This window comes from Anomalospiza imberbis, chromosome 5, assembly GCF_031753505.1.
Source record: "Anomalospiza imberbis isolate Cuckoo-Finch-1a 21T00152 chromosome 5, ASM3175350v1, whole genome shotgun sequence".
Lineage (NCBI taxonomy): Eukaryota > Metazoa > Chordata > Aves > Passeriformes > Viduidae > Anomalospiza > Anomalospiza imberbis.
In genome coordinates this window covers 43,771,791-43,796,440 of record NC_089685.1, presented here as the reverse complement: position 1 = coordinate 43,796,440, position 24,650 = coordinate 43,771,791, and the positions used below count along the sequence as shown (strand labels likewise).

The 24,650-nt window shown below is 39.2% G+C and overlaps 1 protein-coding gene across 5 annotated transcripts in view; it reads left to right on the top strand.

Moving 5' to 3' along the window:
• Positions 1 to 18,413, top strand: part of TMCC3 (transmembrane and coiled-coil domain family 3) — a 131,827-nt gene extending 113,414 nt beyond the window's left edge. For all 5 annotated transcript variants that reach the window (XM_068190391.1, XM_068190392.1, XM_068190390.1 and 2 more), the window contains exons 2-4: positions 7,756 to 8,654; positions 10,112 to 10,247; positions 13,022 to 18,413. In XM_068190391.1, coding sequence (XP_068046492.1) covers positions 7,756 to 8,654; positions 10,112 to 10,247; positions 13,022 to 13,324 — 1,338 coding nt within the window. In that variant the 3' untranslated portion in view covers positions 13,325 to 18,413. The remainder of the gene's footprint in view (positions 1 to 7,755; positions 8,655 to 10,111; positions 10,248 to 13,021) is intronic.
• Positions 18,414 to 24,650: the final 6,237 nt, after the last annotated feature.

Sequence of the window (24,650 nt, the reverse complement as noted above, 5' to 3'; positions counted from 1 at the left end):
TTTTCAGATTTGACTTTATCAGCCCAGCATGGAGAGATGCAGGGCAGGGGGAAATGGCAAGCTCTTTTAAGTAAGCAACTCAGTTCACGTACAGGACAAGATGTGATTGTTTATGTGCTCAGGATGTGCTGCTGCTGCATTAACGCAAATGAAAAGATCCTATGCCTGGTGGAGCTATTGTTCTCTTGTTTATAAATGGAAGTTTTGGCATGGTTTGAACAAACAAAATCCCCAAGTCTTGAGTCTTTTGCCTGTCTATATGGATTTAGAATGTTTTGTCTCTCAGCGGTAATACTTTCAAAATTCCCTGTTACTGTGAGGCCTTAATGTTCCTTTTACAAAATAGGTCTTATGTAACGTTGCCAGCTCAAAGTAATAAAAGGCACAAATTAGATAGACTAAAATCAGCATTGAGCTGTGGGGTTGGTTTTTATCGGTCTGTAAATTACATATTTAAAATTTCCTTAGAGTTGTCTTTGTTTTGGGGCAAAGGAGGACTTGGTTGATTGTTGACTATGAAGTTAGATGTTATTTCTCTGCAACTGAAGGCAAGAAACTTCACAGTATTTCCTGGAATTTTCTTGTATGATTGTACAGTTCCAGGAGCTAGGATTTCAGAAAATGCTTAGACCATCTGAATAGCAATGAAATCAAGAGCTGACTGTAAGAGTCAGGTGGAGGGAGAAGGTGACCTGCTGCAACTTTATCAGTGTGGAATAGTTTGTGATGAGAAGTTAGACAATGCAGTGATACGAAGGAAAGCACACTCTAAATCACAAGTGGTGAGAGATCAGAAGCATATGCTGTAACTATGAGAAGTGATTAGTCATAGTAGGTATGTAGCTGGCTTTTTATCAAATTCTCATTCATGGAAAAGGATTTAGTAATTGGAAATGTGTAGCAGGGTGACTTTTCACAGAATGTTTTACAGTAGTCTGGAAAATTTCATTATTGCCATCTATTCAGACATCTTTAGAAAAAGAAAGCTTAATACTGAATGGGAGGGGAAGAAAAGCTGGGAAGGGGGAAGGGAGAGCACCTATTAGAAACACTAAAAGTAAGTTGAACAATTAATCTAAAGGGATACAAAATGTCACTCTTCAAAACCATGTCACCCTCACACTGTTTCGTAGTGGTGGTACTTTTAGGGATTTGTGTCAGGGAAAGGCTCTCTCCTTCATAGGATACAGGAGTGCAGGCTTCTTACAAGCACTGCTTGATGGAACCACCCTTTGAGCACTTGGAGCTCCCAAGCAATTGCTGATGTTGCTGTGTAAACCTGAGACAGAAGGAACATGCACATGAGTTACATTTCTTTTGATCTGAGTTAGGAGAAGGTATTTTATTGACTTGTTTTTAATTAATGGTGCTTATCTAAAGAGGAGGACTGATGTGAAGCAAAATAGTTAACCAAGGAGTGTGGAATCTACCTTTTGCCTGCTTAAGAAACTTAAGCTTAGTAAATGCGAGTATTGGTTCATCACTGTATTTTTTTCTCTAGCCAGGAAAGTGATTTTTATTCTTTTTTTCTTCACATGATTGCTGGACAGTAAATGGGAAGTGGCTTGCTTACTTTTATAGAGGCATGTTGTTTTCAGATTTCAGTGTCTAGGCACAGAAATTGTTTGTATTGGAACCAGTTTGCTTATGTCAGTTTTGTGCTGCCAAAAAACTTGGAACTGGACTGAGTGTGAGTTATGATACTGGAGACTTTTCAGTGGATGTTCTTGGGTTCTGAAGGATCTGGTGTTACCAGTGAAGGAGAAAACTGCCTCTTTCTCCCATTGCTCTAATTTGAAATATTACCATATCTAAATACTTGTTTACACACAAGCTGTGACCTAGAAAATTTGGCTTCAGTTTAGTCATTTAAATAGAATTTAGAGAAAAGGTTCTTTCTAGGGTGTTTCTGGTTTGAACTGAGCATGCCTGTAGGATTTGAGGCAAACCAGCTTTGGTGTGAAGTTGACTGTTTGGGTCACAGGTTATGCACAAGTATTTGGCCTTGACAGATGAGATCAGAAGAGTAAAAGCTGTGTTTCTTATCACACCAGAACTTCAATGCATGTGCTTTCTTGCAATTGATTTCTGCAGAGTTTGTTTTATAGCATTTTCAACTTTGGTTTGTTTTTTTTTTAAATTGGGTTTTTTTTTTTCACTTAAACAAAAATTGCAAGTGCATGTATATCTTTCTTGAGGTGCCTATGCTTACAGTCTCAACTCTGTGATGCCAATGAATTAAAATGGAGGGAAAGATAGGTGATCAAACTGACCCTGAGAAGACCTGGATTCAACATCTGGTGTCTTGCCTAGTATGCTTAGTAGTTTAGTCTATATCTGAGGTCTTGCTGCAGTGTCTTAGTAGAACAACCAAATTTTTATAATTACCAGACCATCTTGGCATGGTGCGGAAAATTTTCAAAAGGATTCCAATCTCTACAGCCTACTCTGCTCCTGTATGATGCCTTACTCATGGAATGGCCTTGAAGTTTCCCAGCCTTTGAATACTGAAGAGCAGATACTTTCCAAAGGGCATCTAGGATTACCTTTGACTCCTACCTGGAATAAACACCTAATGTGTGTTGTTGAGATGCCTTACAGCTCCAAGGGTTTTTTGAGGGGAGGTTGGGAGTAAATAGGTAATAGAGGAACTGTTGATGATGAAAGAAACACCTTCAGTTATTCAACTCCATCAGCATTTGCCAGGTGGTCTCCAAAAAATCACCCAGGATCTTCCATTACCCCAGTAAAAAGTAGAAACCTGTTTTACCAACTCCCTCCATTCCCATATACTCTCAACCCTCTGCATGATTATTAGCATGGTATTCTGAGTGTAGGTACTTTTAGATATTACTATTAAGTAGCTCTGTAAAGAAACGCAAGCAGAAAGTGTTTTGCTGTAACATACTGTACAAAAATTTTGGGGGCTGAATTTACCTAACTTAAAATGTTTTATGATGATTTAGTTCTATTTTAAGACTTCCATGAAGGATTTTCATGTGGATTTTAGAAGGAACAGTGAACTTGAAAGAGATGGTGAAAGTGTCTCCCCAAATTTTTGCTTTGGAATATACCAAAAACTTACTAAAACTCCCTCTGCATGTTCTTTTACCCATTGGAACACCTGTGCTTCTGGCATATGCATATTTCTGATAAAAAGAGAATTGTTCCTGATGTCTTTTGTTGCTATTACCAAATTCTAAGAGTTTTGAAGCTGCCTTAATCCTATTTTGTATGCTCTTTATGGGATTCTGTTTCTAAGCATTCATCAGAAACTCTTTCAGGATAGACTTAAATTGCCATCATAAGCTTTTGTTTAGCTTGCTCAGCTATGACTGGTGATGGTAATGAGGTGAAAGAAAGAAACACCTGTAAACTAAGCCTATTTAAATAAGTAGATAATTTTATGTCTTTGCGGTTTGTTTCTGTTAGTGAGACAACCCAAAGGGGTGGGCTTTCTGGAGCCTGATGCATATGTACGTCTGTCTTGTAAATGCTTTTTTTTCTCTATGCTTTTTAAAGGTACTTTTTAAAAGAGCATAAAAGAAATCTATGACCTAAAGAGTAGAGTTCAGTTTGATACCTTTAATATAGAGGGCTTATCTCTCACTTGTTAGTGGAGAGCCATTGGCACAGTTGGTGGAACACAGCATGTGATTCATCTGAGCAGCCATGGGATGTGGGTTGCACTAGGGTGGGCTGCATGCTCCTTGTGCTCTATTCAATATGAATTTTTTCTCCCAGATGGAGATTTTCCAGATTTTTGGGGAAGAAATAAGGTCTCCTAGGTCTGCTTTTTATTTTGCAATAAGAGGCTACAATATCTAATCTCTGTAGGCCATTAAACATTATATTTTCACATGTTCAGCAGATCATCTTGTCCATGTGGAATCCCTTTCCAACAGTCTTGCCCATGGCATTGGGGAACATGGGTCCTATTGTGCTCTGGGCTCATTGATAGCATGGCCTGCAAGTCTGACCTTGGTGCTGCTTTTGCAGACTCTAAGTGAAGAAACATGCATCATTATGATGCCAACGAAATCCTTACCCTTGCTTCCGTGATTGGGTTTTCAAATCACTATTGTGCTGTGAATGCTTCTTTTTGAATGGCAGGCTGTCGATTACCCAGCCCTCCACTTTACATTTAAGACAGAAAGTATACTTGACAATTCATATACAGTGAAGGGTTCCTAGCAGTGCACCTGTGTTCATTGCACCAAGTGATTTTTCTGTCCCTTCTGAAGCTCTGGACATGGATAGCATGGTCAGGCAGCTGGAGATCTTCTTGATTCCCTGGAAAAAGGAGGACTGGGGCTTTATCTCTGAGAGTTACCTATCTAGTCATCTGTGATGCTGTTCTTAGAAGCTCACATTCACTGTTCTTAAAACTCGTATTTCAGCAGCACAAACATTACTATTAGTTCTCAACTGGGTTGTAGTAAAGTGTGTATGTGAACTGCTCTATAAAGTGCAGTGGTCTCTCTCCAAGCCCCAGGTGTCTTTTTTCAGGCTAACATCAGCTATGGCTAATCCCAGGACCATATGCAAATTGGTTTTTTTCCTGTTTTTTCCTAGAAGACAGATTTTGGGCATGTCTCTGGTATTTCCTCAAACTATGAGCTAGTGCTTTGACTTCCTGTCTACCTGGTGGTAACATATGTCTCAGGACTGCTGCTTCTTATCTACTGCTTATGCCCAGCTCCCTATTAATTACCATAATATGAGATATGTACGATTATTCTTTTTTCTTAAAATGCTTCTCACTTACAAAAGGATGGCTCATCCATTTTAACTGTTGGGCCTGCTACTGTAGGTAAACATATTTTTCTCTCAGCAACCACAATGAAAATCTTAAAAAATTACAATAAAAAAACAATCTCAACAACTTCTTTATAATTAACAGCTTGCTGGCCCTGTAAGATGCTGGAGACCCAGGAGTCATAGAAGGAACCACTGTTGCCATCCAATGCAGGATGGCATTCCTCATTTCTTCCGTAGCATAGCTGGAAGAGCATTCACACAGTTTGAAGGAGATGTGCATTCAGTCTCCTGCACTAGGAGGATTTCAGCCTGCACCCCAGGAGAGGGCACTAGTACCTGCAGGGATGAGGAAGCATCTCAGATTCCTACTGGCAGTCTTGTGCTCAGTGTAAAAAGTGCATTCGATACAGCAGGAAGTGAAGCTAATTCTTCTTATCATAGAATGAGACTTGCAGCAAGAAGGGCTTGGGGTAGGATTTGAAGATGGAAATCTGATGTCTTGGGGTAGCATTAGTGCTGAGTTATAAAACAATCACAGATGGATCATCAAAGTAGAAGAAAGGTGAAAGACCACTTGTCTAAACATACCTGACTCTCCCACTGTCTGCTTGCTTCTGATTTAAAATAACCAAACCAAAAGCCCCAAAAAACACTAAACCCCATGAAATCCAACCAACCAGCCCCCCACCTAAAAAATAACTCCACCTCACACTACACATCCCCTCCCAACAAAAAGGTGTATTACATCAGCAGAGGATTTCAAGAGCCTCTGTTGCTTGACCCAGCCTTGCAACATGATGGCAGAGGACACCTGCCATTTTGTCCAAATACAATCAGACAGAAAAATATGTTGGATATGGCTTTTTTGTACCCTTAGTGAGCTCTCAATCCAGTAAGTAAAAAACCCTACTGCTAGCAGTGTTTTGGGAATTTAAACACAATTCCTTTCTAAACTTTACTGAATTTGAACTGAACCTAAGATTGGTTTTATTCAGGAGCAGATTTGCCCCACGCTAACAGATTTCCTCATGTCCAAAAGCACGGCAGCATTCAGCAGATGTATTCCTTCGATGCTATTGTTCTTTTTATCTGTATTGCCTTTGTGACCTTGAAGTTTCAGGAAGGTAGAGAAGGCTGACCAATAGAGAGCCCCTTGAAGGAGAGGACATAAGGGAGGAGGGATCTGGTTTGGGCTTGTATCCAATTACTGCAATACATTTCTAGGCTATTTTTTACTGAGGAAGTAAACACTGCTGTGTAAAGGTTAGATATAGACCCACCCGTTCCTGGAAGTTATGTACAGCTTGTACTGAGTGACATCAGTGATGGATCTGTTTTGTGTGTGTATACAATTCGGTGACTAATTACAGTATCATTTTGTGCCAAAGCTTATTAAAAAATGTCTTAGATTGTTTCAAGAAATTCTTATATACTGAGCATTTGGATCAATACCAATTGTTTTTAACAAGCTAGTAAAGTGTAGATCTATTGGCCACAGCACTGGTTTAATCCTTGGGATAGAGTCTGAGTCTTAAAGGTCATCATTAACCAATATTCTCCAAAAGAAATTGTCAGCTCCAGAATGCTTTCAATATGCATTTTTCAGGTGCCTTTTTTTTTGGGTATTGGTGAATGTGAATTTTTAGGTTAGCTGGTTTGTGTCCTGGGTGGTGCGGTAGCAAAAGACAAATCAAGAAAAATCCCCACTTTAATCCTTGGTAATCTATAATCTATAATAATAATAATATAAATAAATAAAAAATAAAGTAGTAGAGATGAAAAGAGATTTTCACAAATGCATCTTTAAGAGATGCTTTAATAGAGCTTCTGCCTTGTTTCTGCAATGGTCTTGCCTGAGGAATTATATTGGTTCCCTCTGGTATGAACGCTCTGAAAATGCATTATGGCTAGAACATTTGTTAAGCAGTCTCTACAGACATGACACTGTGGCAGCTGCAATGAGATGCACTTTCTTTGTCACACAGGCTAAACCAAGATGATAAGAGGCACGAAGCTATTTTGTTTAGATCATTCTTCTCATGCCTTCCCCATAATTTTGACTTTATATAAGGAAACACTTTTAATGTTTTGTATCAGACTATCTTGCCTTTCTGTTGATAAAGATAAAATGATCTGTTGTGGTCAGTGCTATGACTGAATTGCCTAATTGTTTTTGTTGTGCTTCCAGAGAGCATTTAAGGTGTACAGATCCTATACTTGACTGAATGAAGTTTTCTTTCCTGAGTTTCTTCCTGTAAATCCCACTCAATGAACCTTCTATTAAACAGAATTAGTGCAGCAGATCAAGTTGTTGAGCACCTTCATCAAGCTGAAAAGTCAAATACAGGCCAATTCTTTCTCTGTGCTCTCTGCTTTAAAATACAGCAGTTGCTTCCATCTTGCAGCATACACTAAATTTTCAAGAGCTTTCTTTCAGCTAGTTTTGCAAAAACTTGGAATTGTGGAAGGAATTTGAATGGAATGTATCAAAAAAGCATTAACCTGGGAAAAATACTGAACAGTATATAGTATATAGCACTGTTGTAGAGGGGAAAATCTGGTTACATCTCCATTGATGTTTGACCACTTCTAAAAGAAAAAATAGAGTAATTATCAGCCATGGTCTCTTTGAAACTCTTAATAATAAAAAATATATTTAGGAACCTTTTCTAACTAGACATTATTCTCATTTTGTGGAAAACTGTAAGTGATTCTGAAAAGCTTACAGTGATTCTATAAGCTATTTTGAATAATTTTCTCTCTAATTCATCTTTATTTTAAGAGAGACAAGCAGTTCCTTAGACTGTTTATTAACCTGTAGAAGTCAAGAAAAATGCTGCTTAATTTCAAAGAAAAGTTTATTATGCTTTTACTAATAGAAGCTACTTTATACTGTGTACTTGATATAATTATACGTGGAAAACTAAACTGCATGTTTGATTTTAAAAATAGATTTTAGGCAAATTCCATTTACCTCATTTTCTTTTCTCTCAGGTGGAAAGACATGACATGAATACCCTGAGTTTACCACTTAACATCCGCCGTGGAGGTTCTGATACCAACCTGAACTTTGATGTACCAGATGGGGTCCTAGAATTTCACAAAGTCAAACTCAGTGCAGATAGCTTGAAACAGAAAATCCTCAAGGTTACAGAGCAAATCAAGGTTGAACAAACGGCTCGAGATGGAAACGTGGCTGAGTATTTGAAACTGGTGAACAGTGCAGATAAGCAACAGGCTGGGCGCATTAAGCAAGTCTTTGAGAAAAAGAACCAGAAATCTGCCCACTCCATTGCCCAGCTGCAGAAGAAATTGGAACAGTATCACAAAAAGCTCAAGGATATTGAACAAAATGGATCTTCCAAAGCTACCAAGGATACTTTCAAAGATAACTTGAAAGATGTTCAACATGGAAAGTCTCGTAGCAGTGGGCACGGAACAGAGAGCAGCAAGTCAGGTGTGCCAGGTGTATCTCTGACACCACCTGTCTTTGTTTTCAGCAAGTCTAGAGAGTTTGCCAACCTGATCCGAAACAAATTTGGTAGCGCAGACAACATTGCTCATCTCAAAAATACCCTGGATGAATTTCGGCCAGAAACGAGTTCTAGAACCTATGGGGGCAGTGCCACCATTGTTGCCAAACCAAAATATGTTAGTGATGATGAATGCTCAAGTGGGACCTCTGGATCGGCAGATAGCAATGGGAATACCTCCTTTAGTCCTGCTGTGGCAAGTACCCTGGACAGCCAAGGAAAGCTGTCCATGATTTTGGAAGAACTAAGGGAAATCAAGGAGACACAGTCCCAATTAGCTGATGATATCGAGAATTTAAAAACCCAATTTAAAAGAGACTATGGCTTTATTTCTCAAATGCTGCAAGAGGAAAGATACAGGTATTTTTTTTTAAACTGTTCTCTTGAAATGACTTTTGAACGGGTATAGAAACTCTTTGGAAAGTGTGTGTGTTTGTCAGAGAGAGAGATTTCAGAAGCAAGAGGAAAAAATAATTCCAATCAACATGTACCAACATGTTTAATTCCTCCCAATAACTGAAAATACACATAGAATATTTATATTTCCTATCAAATGGTGTAGTTCCCTTTGCCTTTTGTCAAAAGCTGGTCAGAAAACTCTCTCCCCTGTCATAGTTTTTATGTGAATTATATGAGTACTGCGTATAGGCGATGCCAATAGTTTTGTAGCTAGTGGAAGGATTCTCATCTACTGTGGCTCAAAAAAAGCTAATCAGTCTGTGGTGTAGCAGAACTGACTGACAGATGATAAGTATACCCTTGAGTCCTGAGAACCTTGTCCAAATACTTCTCACACACATTGCTATCCGGTGGATGCAATGTCACCTTGTACCTTGGTGTAACACACAGCTGGGAGATGTAGTTTGAAGTGCTTTACACAACTTCATCTTGCATTTGTTACATGCCAATTAATTCCTTTATCATGCTCTGTGAGAAGTGGATGATATGTTCTACAGAGAGCTTTCACCTGCTGTACCTATATCCCATTTTTCCTATGGCTTGTTGAAGTGACAGTTGATTCTTGAAGTCTTTACTACGCCAGTGGGCAAAATCTTGAAGGGCAATATTTCATGTCTCCCTTGCTTATAGTTCTTGAAATACAATTAAAGGTTTGGTAATACAGGGTGGAAAGAACAATGAAAGTGGCCTACTGAACTCATGACTTGGTTTCAGGAGAAAGCAGTGGCCTTTTCTGTCAGCTCTCTGCCAATAAAATCTCAAGCCTCCTGCTACCCGTTTCTAGACAATTTTGCCTCCATCATTTTTGTGCTGACTGCAGTGTTTGCCTGTTTGTGTGTTAAATCAAGTGACAAACTCACAAAAAAATTCTAGTTTGCTGGTGGTTTACTTGAACTGCTTTACCATGTAGAAATATGCCAGAACAGTCTATACATAAATGGCAGAACCCTGCAGTTGTATATGAGAGAGAACATATTTTTCCTGTCATTACTGGTGAGCTATTAACTGGCTCAAACTTACTTATGAAGCCATATCTTCTTGGCTAAATAAAGAGTGAAAAATGAGTTGAATATCCTTAGGCACTGTTTATATTTCATATAATTTGCCAATGATGAACAAATATTTGCTTTTTAGCACCTAACTGCCAGCAAGAAACACTCAAAAAAGGCTTTCAGATTGCTGAATAAATATTTATGGAAAGTTTGCAAAGTTTCTACTGATTTCTATATGTGCTTTGTAATGCCAGACAGATAAATTCATCGTATGCTAAGAAATTACCTTTTAAAATATGTAATTGTTTTCATGATTTGCATTATTTAAATAGAAGGCACTAAATTTAGACTTCTTTTCCTAATAAGATATGAAAGATTGGAAGACCAGTTAAATGACCTCACAGACCTTCATCAACATGAGACAGCAAACTTGAAACAAGAGCTAGCCAGCATAGAGGAGAAGGTGGCGTATCAGGCCTACGAGCGATCACGAGATGTTCAGGTACTTATTTTCCGTATCATAATCTTTTAATATTTTGTAGAGATCTTGTACCATGAAACACTCGCAATTTTCTATATATTTTAAAATAGGGAATATGGGGAAAGAAGCCCTTGTTTTCTCTGTTTTAAGGGGAAAACCCAGCACATTGAATCTGTGACTCAGGTCACTGATCTCACTCAGGTCAATGATCACTCAGGTCTGATAATTGATCAGTGAATCAGATCTCCATTTGTTTCTCTGGATTCAGGATTTTTTTTCTGCTGAAACTGATGATATGGCCCAGGCAGACTTGTGGTTGAAGAGTGGCCTGTTTTAATTTCTTTCACAGAGGAGGAAGGAATCAAGTCTCCTTGTATTGTGTGACATAACACTTCTGACAATGTCTTGACATAAACTTCTTGCTCAGACTTTCTCCAATATGTAGTTTCATCACTGGCAAGATTTATTATAAATTAAGCTTAGGGTAAAAAGTAAGAGAGCTGATTATAAATAGACTTGTAGATTTGCCAGTTATAATTAAAGAGTTTTAAGCCATAGTCACAACAACCTCTATAATCAAAGCTGTGAGGTGTTTTCACCTTGGTGATCAGTTGTAGTCATGTCTGACTTCAATCAAAAACCAGTAATAATGTCTACAAGCATGTCCTGACAGCATGTAGTTACGTACGTACTTGAATATTTTATACAATACAGGCACTTACATAATGCATAATATTTCCACTCAAAGTCTGAGGAAGTGGTGAAAAGTGGTGAAAACAAAGTTGTGCCTTACGTATTCATGAACAGCTGAGGAATGCTCAAAGACTGTCTTCATATTGGCTCAGATGGTAAAAGAACCTAAAATCTGACCTGTATACACCTGTGCTCACATTTCTAAACAGAGAAAGTGCAGGCAGCAGGATGATCACAGTTTCCTAAATGTGAATTATGAAGCTCCTGGGAACAGAGTGGGAAAGGGATGGTGCTGAATCTAAGCATATCATAGGCTTCATTGTAGGTTTAAACAAGAGAGGTCTCTCACAGATTTAACGAAAAGAGGACTCATTTCTGTGAAGGCATCTTGAGGATGTAAAAACGTAATGAAACCTGAGTTGTCCAACAGAAGGGCTGTGAAATATTCCCTAACTCATTAGCAGAATCCTGGAGGGGTGTCAGAGACTTGTAAAAGACTCCTGGAGGGGTGTCAGAGATTCCTTAATGAAGTGCTATGTTGACACAGCCTTGTTTCTTTTATCTCTGTACAGCTGGACCCATTTAAACCTATCTTTTGGGGCTTTGGAAAATTAGCTAAAATAGAGTAAAAGGATTTAAGCTCTAGATATTTTGAGTAACAGCCTAACTCTGTCACTAAGGGATGTGCAGATAGTTTTAAAGACCTGTTCAGCCTCTCAATGCAGAGCTGCAGGTATCAGACTTTTGCAGCTGGACTTTCTCTAAAGTAGCACAAGACAATTTGAGGATAACTTACAGTCAGAGTGAAAGAAAGACCAGGGTAGTTTATTAGTGTGTAGTGGAGAACATGCCTGAACCATAACAGACTTTGTGCCACCCAAGAACTGTAGTAACAATCTTCTGTATTGTTACTAATTCCTAGAGCAGTGACAGAAGCAGCCTTGTGTAAGGCACTGTGCCACACTCTCTGTGGTGACCTTGGTGCCTGGCCAGTCAATTGGTAAGCCAGTTCAACTTGCTAAAACAATGAAGAACTACCCAGCAAGGGAAAGCTGATAACTCTGGGTGTTTATACACAGAGGTTTGGTTTGAAACAGCTTACTGTGTGACCAGGTGAACAATCTTGCTAATGCAAGGAAAAAATCTGGAATTTGAGAGTGGGCAAGAAAGTAGGGATGCTGGATCATTGGTTTTCTTTGTCACACAGTGGTAAAAGATTCTGTCAAGTTGATCAATCTCATGAAATTATAGCTTTGCACCACATTACCCAGTGATGCCCGAATCCAGCAAAAAAGCTGGCATTTTGCCAAATCAGTGAAACAGTTGGAAGTTTTCTCTGTTTTGCTTTGGGAAGGTTTAAGCATGGGGGTAGGAGTGTTTTTAGGAAGCATTTTACTCAAAGACCACTTTTAGTTCATCCTCAAGCAGAAGAGAAAGGTCCGCTTTCTTTAGAACAAATTGTGAAGCAGAATTGATCATGTGGGAGAGAATCCATAAAAGCATCTCCACAGGTTATTCCACAGTCTTCACACTGACAGAGGGAGAAGGCCAGATCTCACAGAGGACTCAAGGCCAGCACTGTAGGATGGATAGCTTTGAGAGCAAAATCAATGTAGACCACAGAGGCAATGTAAACCAAGTGCTGCTACATGTTGCAAAGTAGAGTTGCTTAGTATCACAGCAAGCCCACCCTTATGTTTTCTATAGAATATACAAAGAAACTAATTTTCTTGCTGTTTTGATGCAGTGAGAGTTGCTATGGCAACAGCTTTACTAGTAATTTATATCAACAGTATATATAGGAAACAACTGTCATGAACATTAAAGTTATGATAGCTTTTCTCGAGCATGAAAAACAAACAAACCAACATTTTGGACAGTGTTGTTAGCCTTGATTATGCCTGAGCAAACAGTGACACACTCATTCAGACTCACTCATGTATATGTGCATTTATTCTTTTAAAAGTTGGTGGTTCCTTGAAATTTTAGCAGTTTATAATAAATTACACTTCTAATCTAGCTGATGGATGGCTCTGCAACTAAAATGTGAAGAAACATTTAAGGGAAATATGGCCGCCCTAATTATTTTTTTCTGTCTCCAGGAAGCCTTGGAATCATGCCAGACCCGGGTTTCCAAACTGGAGCTCCATCAGCAAGAACAGCAAGCACAGCAGTCTGAAACAGTTAATGCCAAAGTGCTCCTGGGGAAGTGTATAAATGTTATCCTGGCCTTCATGACTGTCATCTTAGTGTGCGTTTCTACTATTGCAAAGTTCATTGCTCCTATGATGAAGAGCCGTTTTCATATCATCTGCACTTTTTTTGCAGTGACACTGCTGGCAATATTTTGTAAAAACTGGGATCATATAATTTGTGCTATAGAAAGGATGATTATACCAAGATGAAGCTGTTTGACTGGCTGGTTTTTTTCTTTTTTTCCTTTTTTCCCCCCTTTTTTCTTCCCCTCCCTGTTTTTTAAGCACTGTGTGTATACAAATTCTGGTGTAAATATATAAAAGTCTACTTGTTGGCAGTCAGTTGCCTGTTCAACCTGATTTTGTCTAACTGACTGTATCTGTGATGAACTGGTCACTTAAGTCAGTCTTCTGCCTTAATCCAAAAGGTTTTTCGCTTTCCAAACCCATACCCACAAAAGATGGTATGATGGTCTGGGAGGGATCCCAGCAACTGCAAGTGTCAGCTGTGCTTTTTACTAGGCTGGAGTGCAAAGAGTGTGATCAAGAGGGAGTGCCATAATGTGTATCAGCTCTGCTAGAATGATAGTTAATTTTCTGTCTGAATCCAACTAGAGTGATAAGCCAAACTATGCAGTCATGTGTATTGATAGTTCTAGATTCTAAATTAATGGGTATCATTACATGGGATTTTGAGTTTTCAAGACTAACAGAACTTGATGCTTCTGCTAGTAACTTTTTGCACAGAGTTTATTGTTTGTAAATGAGACCAGTGATGACTACTGACCACAGTTAGCAGTTGTTCTGTCCTGGCACTGTTCCTTATTGCATTTGGGAAACACATACATGTGGCTTAAGACTTCCAAAGACGGACTGAATTGAATGATAAGGTCTCCGGGCAACTTTGTAAAGAAGTTAAGAAGCAAGTAACTGGTAGGTAAGTTGTCATCCACACCAAAGCACTCACTTGTTCAAGCCCTGCAACCTGCAAGGGGAAAGAAGTACACAGAAAGGCAACATTGAGGTTAGCCTTTGTTAGCCCTGAATTGTTGGGATGTTCTGACTGAAAGCAAAGCATACAGGTGGTGGGACCCTGGGTACAGTGGATTTCTGTCTTCTGTCAGATTCAAGAATGTGGCAGAAACATAAGGGAACAGCTTCTTAGGGGGAGCAGGGTGTTAAACTTCTGTAAATATAGGAACTGTAGACACTCTCAACAAACATTCCTGAAAATAATATATTAACATGCAGTATCACTACTAGGAGACAGGGTTGGGTTTGTTTTCCCACTAGAATTTATTTTGCTTGATTTAATAACTGCAAAAAAATATCCCTGAAATCAGCTTGGCTTTCAGCCATGATGTAAAACAAGATCTTTTTTAAAAATAAGCAAGCAAAAAAAAAAAAAAAAACAAAAAAAAAAAAAAAAAACACCACAAAACAAACTACCACAACCAGAATTCTTCTCCACGCCTCCATTAAGTGAAAAAACAGTGTCTCCAATTATTTGATGTTCAGTGTTAGTAACTGTGAAAATAATTGTCATTACATATTTTCTTTTCAGTTGCAGTATTTTTTATGCTGGTATTATGGGAGGGAGGGCATAGTTTGATGTGTATATTTCTTTTTAATCAAGTGCAATAATTGGTACAGAATTTGTGAAGACCTTATTCTGAGGAAAGAGAGTGGGTGAGGGGAAGGCAAGGAAGAACTCTGACATTTTACCACAGTCAGATAAACAGTGAATAGTTACTATTTGTGGCTTCAGGAACTAAAGAAAGGACAGAATTAACTTAATAAATAATGATATAACTCAACATTTAGAAAATTAAATTAAAATACTTATAAATATTTAAAAAATTCTTTATATGTCCTAAGTCTTTGCACAGAGAATTAAGAAGGACTATGCTGGTTTGCAGTCACTGGAAATGGATCAGATCAGGCACACCCATGTTATCTTAACCTAGCCCTACCTCATCTCAAGTGGGAAGTGGAGTGGAAACCAAAACCAAACAAACAAGAACCCAAACAAGACCAACAACTGGTTCTGATCCTAAGATTGCTGTGACTTTTCATGGTGTTTTCTTGCCATCTCTATTATAATCTCCATTCTTCTCTTCAGCTTGCACAGCCAACTTCTGCATTGGCCTCTTGAGAAAATAGTTTAGCATTTTGTTAAATGGGTTCAGAAAGGTAGACATGCAAGAAGGGAATACCATGTGTTAATAATGTTTACATAAGAAAATCTCCTTTGCCTATTGCATGATTATATGTTTATATAATCCTCCCATTGCTATCTTATGTACTTGAAATGTTACATCAGGTAGCCTCAAGGACAGGCAGGAAAAAGGTTAGTATTTTTCTTATAACAAAGGATGTTGGTGTGGTAATTCACATTCCCTTTACACCTGGGAATGTGAAGGCTTCTGCTCCGAAGGCATCCTGTTACAACTCTGGAAGATAACCTCAGTGCAAAATGAAGGTAGAATCTAAAATTTATGTCTCTACAAAAGATTGCTCACTGTCTTGACAGAAGCTGACAGGGTCTAAATTCTAAATTGGAAACAAGTCTTGCACTTCCATATTGGCTTTACATCTGGTAGAGGACATAGAAAAAGCTATAAAGGCTGCATAACATTAGTTATGTAAATTAAAACAACCTAATTGGTGAATGGGTACATCTCTTCTCTAGGTTATTTTCTCTGCTGGGTTTAAATCACTGAAGGATGTGACACACATCAAGAAAATAATAAAAAATGTAAACTGAAGGGCAAAAGCTTGCTTTTGAGTGAAACTGTTATAGTTTTGTACAGAGTGAGACTCTAGTGCCAGGAGCTCTGACACGTGGAAGGCCACCCAAGGAGGGAGGTCTCCCATCCTGCCTTTGCCATCGCATTTCCTACCTTGTGCTAACACTGGTATGTGGTGAAGTCTTTCCTATGCCATGTTAGCTCACTAGACTGGAAGAAAAACCTGATGAAAGAGGTAGATGGTTCTCCACAACCAGTGACTTAAAGGGCTTGTAAAAAGGTCGCATGAGTATGAAGCTGGGATTTTAAGGGAGATGAGCTTTTTTCTTCTTGTTGCACTGAATCATTAGCTGTCCCTAAAACTGGGCTTCGGGCAGACTCTCTGCAGATTGTTGGGGCAGCTTCAGTGTAGAAAAATTCTTCCTAATTTTTCCCTACAGGGAACAGATACAAACAACCCCAGTATGTGGTGGGACTGGCTAGCCACCTGTGTCTATACTTGGGGTCAAGAGAAGGCTGGTGCCTGAGCTAGCCAGGGCTGATGCCTCTGCCATTAGCTTCAGTATGGGCATCACTTCCCCCCTTTAGGCTGGGATTTTGTGTTTTACATATTAGTGTGTGTATCTGGCCTGCAGTCTGAGCTCTGCTTCCTGTGAAAGTATGCCTAGGCCAACCCAAAGACCTGCAGTTCTCTGTTCAGCTTCTCAATCAGTTAACCACATTCTGTCAGGATACCATTTGCTTTTATATTCTCATATAACACGTCAGACATTCTTAGGATACTCCTTACATCTACTCATCATGAGCCTCTAAAACACTCCCACTCAACAAAAAGTCACCAGACAGTGTCTTTTCTGCTTGGTGTTGCCTGGTACGCAAGTATTTCACTTCACTTTGGTTGTAGTTCTCTGATGGAAAAGCCCTTCAATAAGTTAATACCTATTCTACCTGTTTGGCAGCTTTTTGTTTGGAGGTTTCTGGAGATTTAGTTTCTTATGAAAGTTAGCACAATTTTCCCGATTTCTCCTATTTCAACATTCAGGACTACATGAGGTTTCCTCTAAAAATTCTCTAATGGATCTCTCTGCTAGCTTCAGCTCCATTATTGTTGAAAGTCCCATTAGTGATTGACAGGATTGATCGAGACCCAGTTTAAATTCCTTTTTCTTTCTGCTTTATATTATGTGCAGTCATGCAACTTCTAATTTTATTGCAGTCCTTTGATGTCTATTTGCTCCAAATTCTTAGAGAGGCACTAAAAAATTTCACTGTATTTTAGTTTAATATCAAAATGTTTGTGTTATGCAGTGCCTCTGCTGCAGGACATCTATCAATATAGATCTGATATCTGCCCTCCAGGAAGGATATTTAAAAGCCAATGGTTTTCTTTGAACAAATAATGACTGCTTATCTGGGCAATAGTAATGCAAAAGATGAAGACAATTTGCTGTAGGAAAGATATGTGATCCACTCACCAGGAGTCAAAGCTAGACAAATCTAGTGTAAGCATAAGGTTCAGTTTTGCAATCATAAGGGTTGCCAGCTAATTATTAGCTACTGAATGATATAATAAACAGGGACTCCAACATTTGAAGTTGAATTAGTTCAGGCTTATGTTTGATACAAAGTTAACTGCATAATAGCAACTATTGCTTTCTGAAATCAAAATCATTGAACAAGAAATTCAGGAACAAAACAAGAAAACACAGAAGCTTATCATTCATTTAGAAGGTGTGAGAGCAAATTTTCTTGTTTGGTTGCTTTTGTTTTGGGAAACCAAGTCCCTTTCCACTATGATTGAGACCTTTTTCTGCTGGATTAAATGATACAACAGAAAAGAAACAGACATTAATGTAATTAAACACTTTAATTTTGATAGCAGAATTTAATCCCTTCTGAAAGTCCATCTAGGACTAGTAATCAGGCAAATTAATTCTCCGCTATTTTTAATCAACCAAATATATATCTGCTTTCTTCATTCATCATCATGCTAGGACATGGCCTTTAAGTACAGGAGATGATAAAGGGCTTGGTTTCAGATAAATTTGGAATGGTCTCTCTGATGCTAATCCTGCACAAAGTATTAGACAATTTTACATTGCAACAGTGAAAGACTAAGAAAAGTTTTATTTTAGTGAATGAAACCGCTTATTTTCCCTGAAAAAGCCAACTGAGATGATGCTGTATATAAGGACTGCATGAGGCCAAGTCAAACTGTCTTGTACGGTTGATTTGCTGTACGTTTAGCATATTAAGCTGTACTGTTGTTGGAAAGTTTTGCACAAAGCCACCTTTCCTTTTTACCCAGGGAACCTGGGTCTGGTAGTATCAAGGTGTACCAAAAATTGTCTGCTTTTATTGACTAAAGTTAATTGTCTTGGTGTGTGACCTGCAATGTTTCTCATAGTATTTCCATTTTGTGCAGCACTATGGAAAGATTCAACTATGAAAATGTAATTTTTGTATATTTGGTTGTGTAGTCATGACTGCCTCTATGGTGCCATTAACATTTTTTAAAATAAAAATATTTACATTTATTTGATGATTAATATTGTCTCTTAAACTTTCTGTCCGATCACTCATACCCCTATCAGTTTTTCTTTCTCAGTAACAAATTATTCAATTGACAGTGATAGAGTTAACCCATTGAGCACAAGGGCCAGTTTTAATACACTGACAAATCTGAGCATTCTGCTCTGCTGCAATTTTGACCAAAACCTGTTGAGTTTCACTTACAGTTGTGACACGGAAAAACTGCAAACATCAAACTAGGTATGATCCTTGCTTTTATCCAAAGCTTGTGTGAAATTTGCTATGCAAATATTTTGCTATTGTGCCAAGCAGCTGGACTCACTTTGGATTTTTTTTTGAAAACTTAGAATTAGAAACTTAAGAAGTATTTTTATGTTATTGTCAGAAACCTTGGTCACATGTGCCGAAAAAAAAAAAGGTAGCTGACATAAAGCAAAACGTTTGTCTTTATTATTCATAAAGCAGAGGTCTTGTCAGCTGGCACTGGCAGCCATTGGGAATTATGTTATTTTTATTCCAAGAATAGAGCAGAAACAGTGCCATAACAGATTGCTTTGCAATCACACTGTACTTCCTATTTTCTCCTATTTGATGAAATGGCGCAGGGGCTGCTGTGTCACTTGCAGGCTTTCGAAGGTCTTGTCATGCTGAGTTTCACATGGGTTCCTGGAACTTGTTCTATATTAAGGCTAACTCCATTCACAAACAGCAGCTTCTCTCACAACCACTAATGATTTTGCCTGTTTCTGACATGGGCTGAATAATCCCTGCTAACCAGGTGAACTCAACATAAAAAAATGCACCTCACTCACCATCAGTTTTCTCAGTTGCTCAAAATTCTGTCTTTGGAGAGTGCAAAGCACACTCTGGTAACTGCTTTAACACCCAAAATTAGAAAGGCAGAGAGTAAAACATGACAGTTCTGTTTAACAGCACAGAAAGAGAAGTTTCACTTGTTGCCAAGAGGCAGCCATTGTGCAGTGTTAGCGATCACTGGATGAAGCAAATAACCCTTACCAGCAGCGTAGTCTGAAAATACTTTTTGTTGGTGTCCCAAATAACTCCAAGAACCAAAGTTGTGTGACTGTGCCAAAAACCAGCTGAAGGCACCCAAGACTTCATCTGCTGTTATGCTGCAACTCATTTTGCAACATCTAGAACTGCTCTGATCTAGCTGGCTGAGGGAGTGCTAGCAGAGCAGTTTATAAACTTAGTGATAAATTCTTCCTGAATGTGTGTGTTTATTCCTCTGTGCTGCTGCAGAAGATGCAGCAGTCAAATGGCAGGTTCTGCCTCCCCTGGCAACTGGCACTGCATTGATGTAATTAAAAGGAGAAATTTCCACACTGTATCCTCCTCAATTCCTGTTTGGACTGTGACTTAGGTGACAACTCATTCATTTTGTGAAGTTGCCTAGTGGATCGATGCTATGTCACCTTTTATGTGTAGCCAACCAGATTCAGACAGAAGTAAAGTGGAGAGGCTGAACTACTGGACAGGCTGGTGCTAGTCACTTGTGGGGTTCTGCAGGACTCCATCTCCTGCCCAGTTCTCTTCAATCTAATTAACAACTTGGATGCAGGACTCAAAGGAATACTAAATAAGTTGGCCAATGACACTAAATTGGGAGGAGCTGTTGACTCCTTCGAGGGCAGAGAAGCCCTGCAGAGAGATCGTAACAAATTAGAGATGGGCAATCACCAACCAAACGAAGCTTAACAAGGGAAAGTGCCAGACTGTGCACCTGGGACAGGGCAGTCCTGGTTGTGTGTATAGAATGGAGAATGAGAGGCAGCACTGCAGAAAGGGACCTGGGGCTCCTGGTGGATGGCAAGTTGAACATGAGCCAGCAGTGCCCTGGCAGCCAGGAGGCACCAGACAACCTGGGGTGTGCTGGGGAAATCAGGCCACGCATCACCAACTGGGCAAGGGAGGGGATTGTCCTCTCTGCTCTGCACTGGGGTGGCCTCACCTCAAGTGCTGGGGGCAGTTTTGGGTGCCATAATATAAAACAGACATTAAACTGCTGGAGGCCCTCCAAAGAAGGGCCACTAGGATGTGAAGGGGCTGGAAGGGCAACGTTATGAGGATTGGCTGAGGTTACTTGGTCTGTTCAGCCTGGAGAAGAGATCTCTTCACTCTCATGACCAGCAACAAGACTTGAGGAAATGGCATGAAACTGAGTCAGGGCAGGTTTAAGTTGGATATAAGGAAAACATTTTTTTATTCAGAGGGTGGTTGGGACTGGAAGTGGCTCTTCAGGGAAGTGGTCACAGCACCAAGCCTGTGAGAGCTCAAGAAGGATTTGAACAACCCTCTCAGACACATGGTGTGACTCTTAGGGTGTCCTGTGCAGGGCCAGCAGTAGGACTCAATGACCTGATGAGTGTCTTCCAAGTCAGCAGGTTCTATGATCCTATGGTACCTTACACCTTAGGACAAGCTTGAAGCTGGCCAGTGCTGAGCTTCTGAAAAAAGCACAGACATGCTTTTGACAGAAACTTTAGGAATTGAGCTTGCATTTGATGTAGTCGTGATCCCTTCAGCCGCTGAGTGTGTGGTTCTACCCTCCTGTGTGTAAATTTGGAAAAAATCTTTAGTTATTATGGGTAGAATGGAATCAATCTAATGGAAATGAAAGCACAGTCAGGACTGAAGCCGGTAATATATGAAAACAATATACACGGGAAAAAACTCTTGTAGACTAAAAAATTCCCTTTATATTTTTCTGTTGAATACCATTTTAATGAGTTGGTACTGGTCAGAAGAACATCCTTTTCCTCTGTAGTTGCAGGCACTTGGTGATGAAGACAGAAGATCAGCACGAGACACTGTACATCCAGGCTGAACAGAAAAGGAGAGAACACAATGTTTATGTGGTCAGCAGTCCCATACAACTCATCTGTCTGAGTAATAGCTTAATAAACTGCTTTAGGCTTTATATCCACTGATGTGCTCTATGCTAAAAATTGTACTCTGGTCCTACTGAGCTTAGTGGTAAAAACCCCTCTGAGTTTAACTGGGCAAGATTTATCATAGCACTATGGCACTTAAAAGCAATTCTGTCTTTTGACTTTGTAATGCTAAAAAGATTCATTTTCTCAGGCAATCTATACACCACAATGTATGGTTTTAAGTCTCTACCACTAATAGCACACTACTCAGTCACAGAAATCTCTGCCACAATTGTATGGGACGGTGAAACTATTTGGATGCTTTCAGGATCTGCTGACTCAGATGCTGAACAGAGCTTGTAGTCCCAACACTAATTCCCACTTGGCCTCTCTCCTGCCAGGCTGGATTCAGGTCAAGGTGACATAGACTAAGCATGGATTAGACTACAGGTACGACCAGCAGCATGTGTACATAGCAACAAAACCTTCTCTACAGATATGCCACTGGGCTACAGGAGCTTGAGGATTTATCTAATCTAACAATTATTTTAAGCTTACTCAACTAAGGCAGCAAAGAAGTCTAAATGAGCTTTCAAACTCAAGACTTTTTCTGACCATATTTACTCAGTATATTCCTCCAAAGACTGTATCTGCAAAATGCATTGAAATATTTTCCTGGGCTTCTCTACATATTTACAGCTCTTTATACATTGCTTTCTTTGTGTGAGGATGAACCTTGCTGTTATGTGAAATGATGATCCACCCAGAACTAATATAATATGACAGTTAAAGAGTCACAAACTGATCAAAAACTGTAAGATCTCTAAATGAAATCTCTTTACTTTTATTTGAGCCACAGTGAACTTCAAGTGTCCCTTAAAAAGACATTTTTTTGAAAATAAACTAGTGAGACCTGTAGCTGCATGAATTTCTATTTTTACAAAAAAAACCCCAAAATCCTGCCTTTGTTGTGTGAGTGTTTCAAAAAGGGGAGTTTGCCACTGTTGAAATAATCCTTTTTTTTTTATATAAAGGTGTTATACATGTTTCCTTTATGTACTGAGTTAGAAATCAAACAAACCAACTTCAGTATGTGGTTCCCCTCTCTCCCCAACCAGATGGCTTCATATTTACTTCTCCCACATTTTCCCCCTATATTTGTCTAGTAATATTTAAATTTTTAATTTTCTAGCTGTTTCTGCCTCTTGCTGTCCAGATCCCTCTCTTGATTGACCCTCTCTTCTCTTTTTGCTGTGTGCATTAGCCCCACTTCTACTCCTATAAGCTCTGATTTCTATTCCTCATTCCTTCAGCCATTTCCTCCTTGTGCCCCTGAACTCCATCTTGATTCTTGCTTTTTCTCTCTTTCCTGGTTCTCTGCAAGATTCCCATCTGAGTCACTAGAGCAGCTCTCCTTTGAAAGCCAGCAGAGGCAGGATGGTCACTGTGACAAAGGAGAGCTCCATTACCACCCACACTTCAGAACCACTGGCCATCAGTGAGTAACTGGAATTATCTGACTCAGTGGGTCTCCGAAAGAAACAAGAACCCTTCTCTGATCCATGTGAAAAACGTGGAAGCAAAAATAAAGTAACACAATTTCCACCATCTTGAGTTATCCTCTTAGAAAAAGATTACACATTAGGAATACACAATAATTATTCCCTAAATTAGCTGGCGAGAGACACCCAACCCTGTCTGTTGATTTTAGTTACCTAAATAATTTTAGATTTTGTAGCTTTTTTGCTGTGTCCCCTGCAGAGTTCACACTGTGATCTAGATTCTTGGTGACATGTTTCTCATGTAAATGAATCGTTTTCCAATAGATTATAGCTATGTAATCCTGCTATGAACAGACATTAATAGAACCAAAGAATCTGTGCCATTTTCCATTCCTGTTAATGCAGCTGTAAAAGGGAGAAAGGCTTCTGTTTGGTCTTAGTTAATATTTGTAGAGCTGATAGTGAAATAAAAAAAAAGAAGAGCAAATTTGATACAGAATGTGAAAAATGCATATTTTATGATTGTCTTTTTGCAAATATTAAATTGAATACTATATGTATTATGTTATATTGATTAGAAGTGCTGTATTAACATTTTAATAGTATGGTAAATGTAGTTTTGTAGTTAAAATAGAACCTATGTATGTGGGGTTTTTTTTTTACTAGCTCAAGCAAGAGATGAGATAATGAAGAAACTCTTCACACAGAGATGACAATGATGGGGGCCCATAAAGAATTACTGCCTCCTTATCGGAAAAGACAAACATTCTTCCACCTTCTCTCCATCTTTATGGAACCACCAGGATTAAGGGGAAGAAGTTGACAAAAACCAGAAAAGTTCTTAATTTGCAAGGAATTTATGCATCATGTATGAGATGTATGAATATGCAACACGCTACTGCTTTTAAAGATTATTCCTTTGTTCACAAGGCATGCTTATCGGGCTTAAGTGCCCGAGAGCATCCGGACGTCCGTAATTCTTTGCTTTTTATTGTCTTGTAATTGTCCTAGCTCTAAATTTTCATTACTCTAATTGTATTACTATTTTTATAACTATTTTATTATTATTAAACTTTTAAAATTTTAAAAACCAAGTGATTGGCTTTTATAACACAGAAAATGAGAGTGCAACTTCACAACACTTTCTAGAAAGATTTCTTTGCAGCGTAAAACTGTTTAGATCTATGGCTTTTAATGTTCACCTTTTTCATCAGACTTTGTTTTGAATAAAAATTAATTTTTATTTCATTAGAGAGTCTTGTGGCGTCATTGATTTCTCTACAGGTGTACATTGGTATGATGGAATACTGTTGATATTTCACTTCTAACATTGCAAAAAGTGCAACATCCATGTAAACCTGCACAGCGGCATGGTCTGCAGAGCCGGGCTGACAGAGAAGCGCCGAGCTCGTCCCTGGAGCTGCGCAAATCACGGATTCCAACACTTCATCAGCGGCAGCCGCCTCTGCAGCTGCAATCTCCCGCTGCTGGCAAACGTGACATTTGCCTTGGGGGCTTTTTTGCCACTTTTTCTTCGGGTATGTGTGTGTGTCATCACCAATACCCACCTTCTAATATACTAATTGAAAACAATTTTAATCCTTGTTAAAGCGCCGTTAGCTTTATTAGAGGAATGCCAATACCGATCAGGACGTTCAGTCTCTTGCTTCATTCAAAGAGATCTTAGAAGGAAAATGAGGCTGTTTACGAGAAGATGGTGCTTGCAGTATTTCAGCCGCTCGTAGCAGCCGATCTCTGTGCGAGAGCCGCAGCCCCCGGGCTCACCGGAGCGCTGCCGCCGCCATTACGGAGCCCGCCCGTCTCCCGGCAACGCTCCCAGCGTGCCCCGCGCGCCGCG